At 42.2% G+C, this 14497-nt stretch overlaps 2 protein-coding genes and 2 non-coding genes across 6 annotated transcripts in view; 2 read left to right on the forward strand and 2 right to left on the reverse strand.

Moving 5' to 3' along the window:
* The window catches only part of TEX2 (testis expressed 2), a 49140-nt gene extending 44929 nt beyond the window's left edge, over positions 1–4211 (forward strand). For both annotated transcript variants that reach the window (XM_032199492.1, XM_032199493.1), the window contains exons 10-12: positions 761–970; positions 1179–1299; positions 2133–4211. In XM_032199492.1, coding sequence (XP_032055383.1) covers positions 761–970; positions 1179–1299; positions 2133–2255 — 454 coding nt within the window. In that variant the 3' untranslated portion in view covers positions 2256–4211. The remainder of the gene's footprint in view (positions 1–760; positions 971–1178; positions 1300–2132) is intronic.
* Positions 4212–5143: 932 nt separating this feature from the next.
* LOC116496743 lies at positions 5144–5278 on the reverse strand. The gene has a single exon (XR_004254042.1). It is a non-coding gene; the product is annotated as a small nucleolar RNA SNORA76 (small nucleolar RNA).
* Positions 5279–5473: 195 nt separating this feature from the next.
* On the reverse strand, positions 5474–5536 carry LOC116496741. The gene has a single exon (XR_004254040.1). It is a non-coding gene; the product is annotated as a small nucleolar RNA SNORD104 (small nucleolar RNA).
* A 1368-nt stretch (positions 5537–6904) lies between these two features.
* Positions 6905–14497, forward strand: part of ERN1 (endoplasmic reticulum to nucleus signaling 1) — a 36307-nt gene continuing 28714 nt past the window's right edge. For both annotated transcript variants that reach the window (XM_032199668.1, XM_032199669.1), the window contains exon 1: positions 6905–7018. In XM_032199668.1, the coding sequence (XP_032055559.1) occupies positions 6938–7018 (81 nt within the window). In that variant the 5' untranslated portion in view covers positions 6905–6937. The remainder of the gene's footprint in view (positions 7019–14497) is intronic.

Genomic DNA, 14497 nt, shown 5'->3' on the forward strand with positions numbered 1-14497 from the left:
ACCTTTTGTATCAGCTGAGGAGTTTCTTGTGCTCAGGAGCAAGCTCTGTAAAAGGCTGTATGAGCTTTTTTTTTTTTTTTTTCCAGGATAGAAAGATGTAATATCTTTAGCAAGGCTATCTCTGTATATAACATTATGAACAACAAACATTATGAACGACAGTCAGGTATAATATAGTGTGTAATAATACTAAATATGCTATTCTTATGGTGTATATTTCTCAGATATGATAGGTATGAGAAGAGACATACTCAGTCCTTAAAGCATCACTTTTAAAACAACTAGGATTCCCTTCACCTGGTATTGTTGCCAGGAAAAGTAGCAGGCATCATTAACCATTTTTGCAATATGGTTGGGCCTTCTGTCCTGAGGATATGTGCATGTATCTCAGTGCATCTGTCCTAACAATTTTGTTAGAATGGTTATAGGCAAGTTGTCACTTCCCATGCCAGTTTGCTGGCATAAATGATATATTTGCAATTTCAAAACAATGCTTTTTTTTTTTCTTTTTCCTTTTTTTTTTTTTCCCAATACTATCTGGGAAAGAAGAATGCTCAGAATTTCTGCCAGAAAATTGTAGCTGGTGGAGTGATGCCTCTGTATGTGGGCACTGGGAGGTGCTGCTTGGACATTTGAATATGTGCCAGTGTTTTGATACAAAAATTCCAAAACTCCAGTGATTTAAGAATTCCTTAGGACTCTAGCAAATAATAGGTTTAATAAAAGTACCTTGATATACTTTTTGTATTCTCTATCAAAGGTATGTTGGAGGACATCGGACAAGTAAGATTATGAGAATTGTGGACAAAATTACCAAGTCAAAATACTTTCAAAAAGCAACAGAGACTGAGTTTATAAAGAAGAAAATTGAAGAGGTCTCTAATACTCCATTGCTGCTAACAGTTGAAGTACAAGAGTGCAGAGGAATGCTAGTAATTAACATTCCACCTCCACCTACTGACAGAATATGGTAAGAGGAACTTACTGTAAAAGCTGTGCAATGTTTCAGGTGTGCTACTTAATGGTAAAATGCAGCTGAAATGGGTTCTGGAAGAGGTACAATACAATCTAGTTGTAAATGAGACATGGGTTACTATTAATAGGATATTGATAGATAACACAGGTATATGCTTTATTGGAGCGTTCGTAATAAAACCTGTCCTGTGTGCTCTCTTAAGGTATGGCTTTCGAAGACCTCCCTACCTGGAATTAAAAGCTCGGCCAAAACTTGGTGAAAGAGAAGTGACTCTGGTTCATGTGACTGACTGGATAGAGAGGAAACTGGAACAAGAGTTTCAGGTACATTTCCTTAACAGCATTTTTACTTAATGATAGTTTTGGTGGCTTGTTACATTTTTTGCATATCCCCAATTTAATTCATGACTAACGAGCATTGTCCATTGCTCCTGTTCAGTGGTATGCATGTTAAAAATTCATCTGAAACTGATTTCTGGGGTAGTCCTTAGACCATGTATAGATAGGGCTGGATGGAAATCTGGTTTAGCACTTGCACGATGATTTTAATCTGAAAATACTATTTCCATGAAATAGATGGTATGTCAGAATGAGTAGTATTTAAACAAAAGCATGGTCCTAGGAGTTCTTAGATGGCAGAGGGTTAAACTGTTGTTTGAAATTAAGAACGTATGAAGCACTAAGGTCTCCCTGTACAAATTCCTTTAAAATAAAATAAAACGAGTGATTGTGATGCCACCTGTAAAAACAAAACAAGAAACCTCTGAATTTGCAAGTACTTTTAGGGCATAAAAACAGTTAACTTACCAGCTTCATTCCTATACAGTTGACGTGAAATCAAAGCTGTTTTTTTAATTAGAAATAATTTGATGTATGAGAGCTGAAAAAGCAGTGGAGTGGGTATGTTTCCTGTCATGCTACTCTTATTTAACGGGAAGTGCAGAGATCTTAGTATTTCTGAGCTTCGTCTGCAACTGTAACACAACTAAACCGCTGCAGTTAGTAGACGCTGTAGGGCTCTAATATGGGCATTGACTCAAACAACACTGAACTTGAGGAAAGTATGTATCTGGAATTTTTTTTTTTAAACTAAAAGAAAAACAAGTTTTCAAGTGGCATATGAAATGTAACTTGATTTAATTGCCTCTTTTCCACAGAAAATCTTTGTCATGCCAAACATGGATGATGTTTATATTCCTTTAATGCACTCAGCCATGGATCCCCGCTCCTCTACATACCCTACTAAAGATCTGATCACGGAGGCCCCTGATCAACCATAACATGTGAAGACTCTTGCAGTTTACAGTATTATAGACGTTATTCTCATGGTTTTATAAACTGTGCTGTAGTTCTCATCCTCAATTTGTGCCACTTTTTTTCCCCCCTCCCAAGGACTGCCTAGAACCATACCTTTGTGCTCATTTGCCTGGTTATTGTTCCTGTGTACTTCAGCTACACGAAGTGTCATTCCGTTAAGCAATTGATTTATTTTTGTACTGGCTACCATCAGGATTTTAACTCAGAGGCTAAAATGACCTGTTCTTTGGGGGAGGGAGGGAGAACCTAACTATAACAGATCAAGGAAGGAGCTTGTTGACACAGCTTTTGTTAGCTTGTTTTCATGCTATGTTAGTATGCATTAAAGCATTGAAAGGTTGTTTGGCAGCAAAGGAACTGCGTGCCAAATTGAAAAAGTCCTAAATAAGGAATTTATAAAAAACTGGAAGAATATTTTTCTTTCTCAGGCAGTTGGAGGTGTAGAATGAACTGTTTTATGTTCTTTCACTTCTGCAGTCAATAGCTTGTGTCAAGCAATCGAAATATAAAATGCTTTCAGGATAAAAGAATGTAAATTGGATGTATAGGTAATATTGTGATTCAATGTGGTATATACATATTACTTTTTTCATATAGAACTTGTGCTTTTTTTGGGGAAGCAACTAGCCATAAAACACACACACACAACTATCAGTGAAGGTAGGACTGTCTTTTGTAAATGATGAGAAAAAAAGTTGGTAAAGCCATGAGACCAAACTATAGCAAGCCGCCTTATAGTGAGGTACAATCACCTTGGTTCATGATTAATTCTGAATGTTTATAAAGACATGAGCACACACACACAAAATGTCTAATACTGCACATTACCAGAAGTACTTAGTTACCCTACTGTGTATAGAGCCTCTTGCTACAAGGAAACACACTAAGTTTTTTTTCTTATAGGAGAGTTTGTTGCTGTGACTCTTTCCATTGCACTGTGTTTACATGCAAAGAGCATGGGACCAAATTCTCACATTACAGCTGTGCAGCTCCAGGCATCAAATTGCCAGGTGTTTGTGAAAGCAGCTGTAATGGAAAGATTTTGACCCCTGTGCATTTTTTTTGACTTTGTGAAATAGGAATTCAAGTATTGCAGTTATTCAAGCTGATCATGATATAATTAAAGACTGTTTGTGCTAATTAATGGCCAAAACTAAGGGGGGATGGGAAACTGCCTTTGATTTCTATCTGATGATTCATGAGTAAATGTATGCAGTAAATTCAATATTTGAACACTACATATCCACTACTTAACACATGTAATATTTTTCTGATACTCAGTGTTGCCAACAGTTCATGGATGTCAGAAAACATTTTAGTTTACAAAGAAGGTGAGTTTTGGCTCTCCTTTTATAACATAATTTGCTTTTTTTTAGAAGTAATTTTTTAAGAACTTTTTTGTACGTTGTGTTGTCACATTTGATGTAAATCAAAATTTCCACGTGTAACTTGATGATTTACCATCTCTAAATGAAGCTATTATATTGAAGGTTTTTTAAACAGCACCTTGCCTGAAACGTAAAAGAAAACTAGCATTTAATATATTTAAAATTAATTCTATATTTGAACACCTATTTTGGTTACCTTTAATTGAAATATTAGTATATTTGTTACCTGAACTCCTCCTTGACCATTCCAGGCTGTGTATATTCTGGGTTTTGCTCTGATTATGTAGGCATTATTTGCCTTTCATGAAGTCTGCATGTCTTGTACGCAGGTCTTTTATATGATTTAATTTTTATGTGCAATAACTAAAGTCAAAGGACTAGATGCACTAATGTGTAAACAGATTTAGATTATTACACAAGATTGTCATATTGCACTTCATAAACTGTGGGTAACTACAATCTGCTTGCTTTGTTTTATTAAATAAATCTATCTCATGTCAAACAATTATTCAATTAAAACTTATGTCTACAGTGTTTAGCCACCTTCTGCAAGTTGCTTCAAAAATGCAATTAGAAGAGCAAGTTGGTAAATGACAAGTGTGATACAAGTACTTTCAGATTTTTTAGTCATATGGGATAGCATATGATGATTTTAGGGTTAAACAATTCAGACCATTTATTCTCTTATTTAAAAGTTTCATACAACTGAAGAAGAAATTCAATGCGCCTTAACAGTCCGACTCCCCTATACTGTATTTTCTGCTGAGCCAGCCATTCACTTCAACTGTTAGTACTTATGTGAAGCATATACTTTAAAAACATGCTTTAAAAATTTTATGTTGTGTTGAAAATTCTGAAATGATTACTAGGAGTACCTTCAGTAATAGGTTTAAAAATTTTTCTGAGCTTAAGTAGTTCCAGTGCAACTACTCTTTATCCCAATGCTCTTGTCAGGGTGGGTGGGTATAGACGCACTGTTTTTATGTACAGTCATGGTTTTGCACTACTCCATTCTCAGTTACCTGCAGGATGTCAAGATCACAGCTATTAAAAAAAAACAAACCAAAAAAAAAAAGACGCCCTAGGATTAGCTGCGGTTTGTATCACTAGATTTAAGTTTGCATTTTTTTCTTAAAGAGGGCTCCAAAGGCTCAGTGTTAGCATACAGATGGGTGCATTTCTCTGGTTTTATCGTTCCACTTCACCCAGAGGGTTTATTTCAAGGACGGCTAGGACTCTTGCTGCTTAGTAGTTTTTTTGTTGTTTTTGTTTTTTAATCTATCAAGTGAACCCTTGCATCTTCCCTAAGGAGATGTGCAGGACTCTGGAAGGCCTTATGTCGTACAGAACACGGTTCTAGAACCTGAGAACCCAGCTCCCCTTTGAGGGCAGCGCTGGGCGGTTCCCGCTCCCGCTCCCTCCCCTCAGGCCGCGCCGCCATTTTGTGCGGCCGCGCGCCCTCGCCCTGTACCTTGCATTTAAAAGCGCTGCCCGGGCCGCGCCGAGCAGCACCAGTTATCAACAAGGGGCTCGCTCTGGCACCGCTGCTTGGCCGGCGGCGCCGCGGGCAGGGCGCCCCGCCGGCTCAAAGGCGGTGCGGGGAAAAGGACGGACGCGGACAAGAACCAGACAGACACGGTGGTGGAGCACACGCAGTTTTATTCGCCCGGCCGCTCCCCGCAGCTTTGCTCGACCGGTCGCCGCACGGCCCTGCAGAAAGACACAGAACGAAGAGCGGAGGTCAGGGACACCGCGTGTAGCAGCCGCCCCGCGGGGTGCGCGGCAGCCCGGGCGCTCAGCTGTAGGTTTACTTCACGGTTATCAGCAGTCTAACACGCGTTAAGAGACATCACCGCAGCCCGACACCCCACCCACGCACCGTCCCCTCGCTGACCACGAGCCACACTCACCCCACACCGCCTCGCTGACAGAAAGGCCCAGCCCTCCGCGGCGCTGCCCTTTATAGAGCGGAGCCGCTCCGCGCCCCGCCTCGCCTCGCCCAGTAGGAGGCGCAGCGCGGGGCGGCGGGGAGGGACCGGCCGGGCCAAGATGGCGGCGGAGGCGTGAGGGGAGGTTTTGAGGGGGCTCCGCCCGCCTTTTGGTGCCGCTGAGGGAGAACGGTACTGTTTAATTTACACGGCTCTGCAGCGCTCTGCCGTAACCCTTCGGTATTGTTAAGAAATAGCGCTTCAAAGTGCCAGCGTCCGGTCCCCGCTCGGGCCTGGGCGGCGGTTCCTCAGCTCCTGAGGAGAGGCGCCCGGCGGGGAGCAGTGCTGAGGGAAAAAACAGCCCTTTTTTAATGTACCACGACACGAAACGCAGCTTAAAGCCAATAAAATCCCGTGTGAAGAGGTAAAAATGGCTAAACTGGCCGGGCAGCGCTGCAATTTGGGGAGGGGGCAGCGGGGCCCAGCAGCGCGTGGCTGCACTCCGTGCTCACACCGAGTGCTCGAAGCGCCCTGAAGGAACCCGTCGGTGCCAGAGGTGGCATTTCCATAGCTCCAGGATGGTTTTATGTATTCAGATTTGTGTGTTAGATCGTAATTGTGTCTCCTTACAGTCAAAGGCATGCTTATGGAAGGAGGGAGCTGCCAGGGCCGATCTTTTGGGTACATATTGCACACTGAGGACGCGGTGTGCTCTGCAGCTCCGCTAATGATATCAGTATTAAAAAGCAAACAGCGCGTAACAAGGACAAAGTGGCTTTGTTATATAAATAGACGCCTGAAAGCTAGATCTGTGCCAAGCGGTGTACATTTACTCTTTTTTCTTTTCCGAGCCTCTTCCATTTGATTCGGCGTTTGTTTATCTGTGCAGAGGAACTTGGACCTCGTTAATGGCTCAGAGGGGCACGTTGATTTTGCATTTATTTAAGGCATTAGCGGGCATAACAGGCTCAACGTGACTTTATCAAGAGCGATGCAAAATAAATTTGTCATAGCTCTTGATATAGCTCCAAAAATGCTAAAACCAAGGGGGCAATTACCCGAGGTGGGGGCGAGCCTGCCTCCTCCCCGCACTTAGCACCCCGTAGTGCCGAGGGGGGCAGGCGGGCGCTTTTCCCCTGGCTCTTCGCTGGCCGGCGGCAGGGCCGAGCTGGGAGCACGCCAAGCCGCGGGGCCGGGCCTGACGTCGGGGCCCGGGGCCGGGCGGCTCCGCCCCGCCGTGCGGGGAGCGCCGGGGAGGCCGGCAGGAGGCGGCGCGGTGCGGTGCGGGGGGAGCCGCCGGGCGGCCCGGAGCCCCCGCGGGTGGCAGCCATGGAGCCGCTCCGCCGCCGCCACCTCCTCGTCCTCGTCAGCCTGGGAGCGCTGCTGGCGCCGCTCCTGCCCAGGCCCGGGGTAAGCGAGGCGAGGCCGGGGCTCGATCTCCCCGCCGGGCCCCGAGCGCGGAGAGGGTGGGCACGGCTCAGTCCCGGTGTCGCGGCACCCCCGGGCCGCGGGAGGCCTCGCCGCCGGCAGGCCGGGCCCCCAGCAGGGTGGGGGAGCGGCCCCCGAGGGTGGCGGGGCTGTGCCGAAAGTTGGCCGTGGGTACGTGCCCACCGCCCCCGGCAGCGCCGGTGTTTGCGGAGCCGGTGCCGTTAATGCCCGGCTGGGGGTTGCGGGGGCGGACGGGCTGCAGGGGATCGGCCCCGGGCAGCTGGGGACTGGCTGCCGCTGTAACCGGGGTGCTTAGGTTGGGCTCCGGGCCGCGAATATAATCGTCCCTGGGATATAAAAATAGAGGTAATTTCCCGTAAAGTTGTTGATAAAAGTAGAATGAGGAAACTTTTGCAAGCTAAAACTGTGTAGGTGTATAGTGGAACTGGTGAGACGCTGGATATTCAGTCTGTCCCTTTGCTCTGTTGCTGTATCAAAGAATCACAGAAGGGTTGAGGGTAGCAGGGACCCCTGAAGATCATCTGGTCCTACCCCCCTGCTCCAGCAGGGTCACCTATCGCACACGTCTAGGCAGATTTTATGTATATGCAGAGAAGGAGACTCTGTTCACTATCATTTATCTGCTGGACTCTTATGCTGTTATCTCATAAGGAGAGGGCCTATTTTTCTTTCTGAAAAAAAAATTAAAAAAATATGTATACCTCTATATATGCTGGTGTTCAAATACAAATGATTAGCTGCATGCCTGGGGAAGGCTGCTGAATCCCATCCTGGGACACTGATCATTCTGCTTCCAGAACAAAGATGGCAATATGTGTTAAATTTATAAATGGTTGGTTGATATCCAAAAGAGGCTACAGTTCTACCTACATTCAAAGGTGAAAGACAGGGTGTACAAGTCACTGCACTATAAAACCTCTTAAGAAATAACCAGTTTGGTCATAAGGTATTGCGGGGAGTGACAAAAGCAGGAGCAATAGTGAAGCTGGTCCAAAGCAAATGGAGTTCTGAATAGATCATTTGTACTGAGATAAGCATTTTAATCAGTGTGCCTTAAATTCTGTGCTATCTGTCATGTATGAACTGAGATCGTATTCAAATATTCAATCTTGAAAGGTGTTCTTTGTAAATTCTCAGGACTGGGGGACAATGGAAAAGGCCAGCTGGCATTTGCTGTTTCTATTATACCTGAATGTGAATGTAGCAGAGGAAAGTTTTAGGCTGTGTGCTTTGATGGATTGCTTATTGTTACCCGAAAACACTGCTGTAATATATGGGGTTATCGTTCTGGTTAAGCAAAGCTGGAGGCTTTGTTTTTCATCTAGGATATAGGAGCTCCACTCCCCTTCTTTAAAAGTAAACACGTTTAGTAATGAAGCTATGTAACGTATTTAGTTCTGTTATTTGATTAGGAAACTGAAGGAAACAAAAAGCCTATCAACAAAAAGTACATTGAAGTCATTAGTAGAGAGTGCTCATGGTTCTAGATTACAATATTGGCAGTTCAGACTAGGAGCATCTTTCTACCATTTATGATTATTTTGTATCTGAGGTGATTTTGAGTTCTAGGTAGGAATAAAACTGTAGTTCCTCAGAGAAGAGGAGGAACTTTTCATTTGCATTACTTTTTCTTTGTCATAGTCTGGACTATAAAATTCTACTGAGATCTCTTCATGGCCCTGATAGATTTTGGGTTCAGATTTTGCAAGAAAAACATTGATTTGCCATACACAAAGTTTTAAAAATAGTACTCAGTAAGAATACTAAGAAGTAGTTTGAAATAGTTTTACAAATCTGATCTATGAATCGACAAATTAATACAAATTTCTGTATGATTTTTACTTGCAGAGTCACAAAAACCTAGGTTTGGGCCCCAGCAGAATTCAGCACTCCCATTCTCTGGCTTTCCTCTTGGTCTCCCTGCCCTCCCATTTTATCTCGCTCAGTCTGTTGTTTGATTCAGGGTTCTCCCTCTCTTGGCTTCTTTTCTCAGCTTTTACCCTAGTCTTCTTGTGCTGCCAGCTGTTGTCCTCACCTGGACTTCCAAACTGAAATCTGTTCTGCCCTTCAGTCCCTTTTCATAGCTAGTTTTCAGTTCTTTGAACTTAGTTAAATCAACCCATTTAACTGGAAAGGCTTATTAAAAACTAGTAACATCACTTGAGTAGTAAATACCCATGAAAAAGACTGGCATACAATTCTTGTTATTGTGGTAACATGAAAAATATGGGATTATCTAAAGATCTGTGCAGAATGTGTTTGATATAAGTTTCTTTTACGAGTATTGATGATGGTTTGCTGCTGTTTATTTTTGCTAAATGTAATCTTTCTTACTTTATATCGTGACTTTAAGACTGTTTTCCTATAACTTACATATTCACTAAAGGGATTTCTTTCCCATCTTTTCCTTATAAGACAAAATCCCGTTCTGTATTATTAAAGTAAAACAATGTATGGCTCTTGTAATTGCTCTAGCAATATATGGGAACACATTATAAAAGGATGACATCTCAAATACAGCAATGAGAAATGCAGTAGAGCCATCAGTAAATAAGGTGCCACTATAAACATTATACAGTACTGATTTACAACTCTCTGATTTTTGTGAGCCATGGGATAATTACAACAGAAAAGTTTGCTGTTTCCTCATGGTAGTGTTGCAGCTAGACATCCCAAATTTTGCCTGTTGCTCTCCTAACATGGAATCGGTGCAATTGAAAAATAGGAAGTTCTCTGGGATGAAACTGACATTTAGACCGTCAGGCTGCTCCCTCCTGCAGCCAGTGGGACCGGTGTCAGTGCTGGGTTGCACGGCACATACGGGCAGCACCGTGGGCTGCTCCGGACATGGGAAAAACCCAGCCTTACTCAGCTGTCATTTCTTGTAATGCACTCTTTAGCTCAGCATAAGGTGTTTAGCCAGTTAACTGAAAGGCATGAAGACCTATGCGAAACAGCAGAAGACTTTAACATGGACATCTTGAAGAGCTGTGTTAATTAATATTCATGTGTTTTATTTGAGTTGCCAATCTCCTTGGTTGCCCCATAAAATCATTAGTATATTAGGGTTTGTTTTTTTGAGGAATACAGACTCACCTTGCACACCTAAAATTATCATAGACAGCTCTGTTCTGGAGTGACAGAAATTCATGTTTTTATAACTCACTTCTACCCTCTTTGCTTGCTGGCGGTCTTGTGAAAATGGAGCTAAGTTTTGCTTTTACAGAGAGATCTCGATCTGAATCCTTAGCTGGGAGCTCACAGTGTAGAGCACCACGCAGGGCTCGATCATGTCAGAGGACAGTTGGAGACGTAATACAAATGGGCCTGGTAAGGAGGACCTGGGCTGGTGAGAAATTGCTAAGAAACACATCTTGGAATCTAGTTTAAGATGAAAAGATCCGTAGATTTGATTTCCCTTTGTAAAGAAGACAGTTTATTTTTTGGCAGCTTTCTTTCTTATACTGACTTCATTACTACTTATAATGAAAAACCTTCCCCAGCAGCTTACTGAATTGTGCAGTTTCTTCATGGCATGGTTTTGTTATCCCTGGTGGGTCCTAGCCTGTAGCTTGGTGATGTTATTAGAGGATAGCTGTCAGAACCGGGCTGCTGGTTCTTAGGCAGGCTGGGGTGAACATGCCAATTGCTTGCAGGGTGCGCCAAGCTTTGGAAAGATTTTGCTTTGCCTCCTTACGGGTTTACCAGCTGTGGTTCCAGTAGCATAAATTCTGCTCTTGGCCTTTCCTTACGGAGAAGAAAGTGTCTGGTGCTATTAGTGCTAGAGGTTTCTTAATAGTTCCTTAGTGAAATGCAAATGCATAGCCTGATACATGTTAAAGCAATTATGGATTGAGGAATGTTTTTTTTTTTTTTTTTTTTTTTTTTTTTTTTTCTTGAGAGAAAATATATCTTGTTAGCTCTTTTGTTGGGTAATCCAGGCATTTCTAAAGAAGCTAGGAGAATTTAAATTATAGGTAGCAAGTCATCCATCCTTAATTTTCTGTCAGACCTTACAAATTAAGTTTGGTGCGAATGTGTTCTTGTTTAAGACTCAGAAAAGAAAAAAATATTACCTGATAGCACACGGCACTGGGCTTTGTTCACTAGTGAGCACTAAGGTGTTTCTGTGAACCTGGTGGCAGTTCTCAGAGGTAGTAATGGACCGTCATATACCCACTATCAATATGAAGTGTTTTCCTCTTTATTTGTACTTGAAGAATGTCTTGTGGTATCACCCCCAGAGTGCAACATATTTCTAGGTTACAGAATGATAACCTCAAGGAACTAAATGGCCTGGTTTTCTTTCTGTCTGCTGTTTCCACAGGCTTCAGCGGGATTTGTGCATATGTAGTGACCTGCATTTCAAAAGAACTGTTTTTAAGAAGATAAATTAATGGAAGAAATTATTCCCATGGGGATCTGTTTTCTTCCCGCACAATAAAACAAAATAGGGCACTGCTGTGCTAACCTTAAACCATCTGAATGTTGCGGTGAAGGAAGATACAATCTTTGACACTGAACTGTGCCACAGACAGACACAAACACACCCCAACTTGTTCTGCAGCTTTCGCTGCCCTCCCCTTGGCTCTGTGGGTCATTCAAAATTGTTTTGAGTCATTGTGTTAGTTAGATTTCAAAAACATGATTTTTTCTGAAGATGTGGTGGGTTTGGAGCGAGAGGAAGATGCTAATGTTAGCTGGCACTTATAAATGCTTTTCTGTTCATTCCCAAAATTTAGGCTGTTGCAGATTTTTAGCAGTCAGTGCTTTAGAACATCTGTCAAAGTTTAATTCAATGAGACCTTGAGAGGTATTAAAAATGTGGTTTGAATTTATTAAAAAAATCATTCTAAAACAGTGCCAACATAACCTCAAAATACTGTAAATCCTTCACTTAACATCACTCTTGGGGTGGAAAATTTTTATGACTACAGATTGTCAAAGCAGCAGAAGCTCTCGCGGAATTCCAAGGAGGGCTGTTGTTACGACAGACGCTACTACAGTTTCAGATAAAATAAAAGAAGAGCCAAAACAGGTTTTCCTTCCATCTCATTTTCTCTGTTCACTAAATTTAGTTCTTTCTGCTCAGTTGACTCATGTCCTGCCAGATTCCTCCTGTGTTAAATTATATTTCTTCAGAATAAAACTGCAATGGAAAATAATCTCAAGAATTTGCATTGCATCACAGAAGTTTAGACCCCTTCTCTGCAGGGAGGACAATGTCCATGCACACCAGTATTTATATAGTGTCTGTCTCAGGACTGAGATTTTTTTTCCCCCAGTGGAGAACGCTCTTAAATCCTGCAGGCAAAAATGAAAACAGGCTTGGCTTTGTACATACAGATTTTTATAATTATCATAGCTTTTCATAATGGTGCTAATTCCAGACTTTAATCAATTAATCAATCAATTAATTAAAAATAAAGTCCATTCACAGCACTCTGATAAAACTCACTAATAAAATCAAGAGATTTTTTTTTTTTATTCCCAAATCTGAATGAAATACAGATATTTATCTGTTCTTTTTTATGCCTATTGTTTTATGTCATTTGAGTGAATAAACCTTTGTTTCCATACTATTACACAAACTCCCTAGCCGTTTCCCCAGGTGACTACTGTAGATATTTGTCAAAATAATCATCAATATAGTGTTGCAAAGTCTATCGACTCATCTTTTTTTTTTATATTTAGGTTGTAAAATTCAGTAGTATAGTGTGTTACCTGGCCGATTAATCTCAACTGTGTGATATATGCTTTGAAAACTGGGACTGAATGGAGGATTTTGAATATACGGTATTTTGTGGATTTAATGTGTATGAAATGGAACGTGAGAGTTAAAGGAAGAACTAACAACATGAAGACGCTTGCCCTGTCTTCAGTCTTTTATCCAAAGCAGTTATCTTTGACACACGGGCTTGCAATGACCACATCAATGAGACTTTGATCGCTAAATGTAAGAAAGGCCTTCAAAAGCAGTAAAACCTTAGCACAGACTTGTGGGTTAAATGAAGGAAAGCATCAGAAGAAAGTGGCATTAAGACAAAGGCGGTTGGAGTGCAGAGAAGTAGCAGCAGGAGCAGCGATGCTGTGCAGGTGGTGGTGCAGCAAGGTGCACTGCGTGGCAGCCCCTCCGTCAGCGGAATGTGTGCTCTCGTGGGGACTGTGCTCCCACGGAAAGTCCTGGGGCAGTGAGCCCCTGAAAAGAAGGTGGTTTCTCTGTCACGCTGGACCTATTGGTGACTCTCAGAATACTGTTCCCTTCTCTGCCCTGGGTGCTTGTGACTGCCATCGGCACTCACCATCCCAGGCAGGGAGAGCAGCGCTCTGTTGGCCAGAAAGCGATGGCAGGCACAAGCTATTGTAATTTCATTATCTTAGTCGTACCTGAGGACTTTCTAGGGCATTCTGTCTGGGAGCAACATTCAGGTGTTCATCTTGTTTTCTGCGGAAACTTGTGAGGATCGGTTCTTCAGCTTTCATCTTCTTTCTGTGTCATTTGGTCTGTCAGTGATCTGGAGGGCACAAGTTTGCGTTCTGCTGCGTCTGCAAAATGCGGGGGAACTCCTTGCATGTTGAGACCTTCCCACCCAATTCCAAGTACTAGCAGGCTTTTAAAATATCAGTAATCTGGAAGACAGTATTGTTTAGTGATGTATGATGAGAGTGTCAGAGCTCACATTCAGTTCCATCCTTTGTGTAGCCTCAGTGCCACAAAAAATAGCTATTCAGATGCTCAAATATTAAATCTACAGAGCTACAGCATGTCATGTTACATATGCTACATATATGAATGAATGATTTTTGATATCTAACTGTAATCCTGTAATCATTATGGTCTTTATTCTACAGGAGCTTTTTTTTGCCTTTTTTTTTTTTTTTTTGTGAAGATAATATAGGCTTTATTCAATTCTCAGAAGAAGACAGGAAGTGAAAATGCTTTGTGGAGAATATACCGATTCTGTAAGATAAGAAAAACTTGTGTAGAGTAAAACATAGCCTAGAAAAACACTCTTAGTCTGTGTATAACCCTGTGGAAGCGGTGGATTTGCTTTATGTTATGTTTTATTTACAACTCAACTGTAACACTAGTCATTCCATTCCAAGTGTCAAATTCCCACCTGCAGTTTTAAGCACCTTCGGTAATGTTCATTTCTGGACTTCAACAGTTGTCTGTTCTTGCACAACTCACTGTGTTTCCCTCTAGGTGCAGTTTCACTCTGTGTGTTAACTAAAATAATCACTTTGGGTAAGGGATGTTTTAGTGAAGTGCTTTTGTATCTTTTTTTGATAGAAGAGCAAACGGACAGTATTGTCCTCATCATTTAAACTCAGTGTGTCTGCTAACAGAACAGGTTTAGGGTAGAGTGGTCTTCACAAAGGAACAGGTATTTCTTATGTTCCCTGTGGCATATACCATACAGGATGGATGCAGTAGAG

The sequence above is a fragment of the Aythya fuligula genome, chromosome 18 (genome assembly GCF_009819795.1).
Source record: "Aythya fuligula isolate bAytFul2 chromosome 18, bAytFul2.pri, whole genome shotgun sequence".
NCBI lineage: Eukaryota > Metazoa > Chordata > Aves > Anseriformes > Anatidae > Aythya > Aythya fuligula.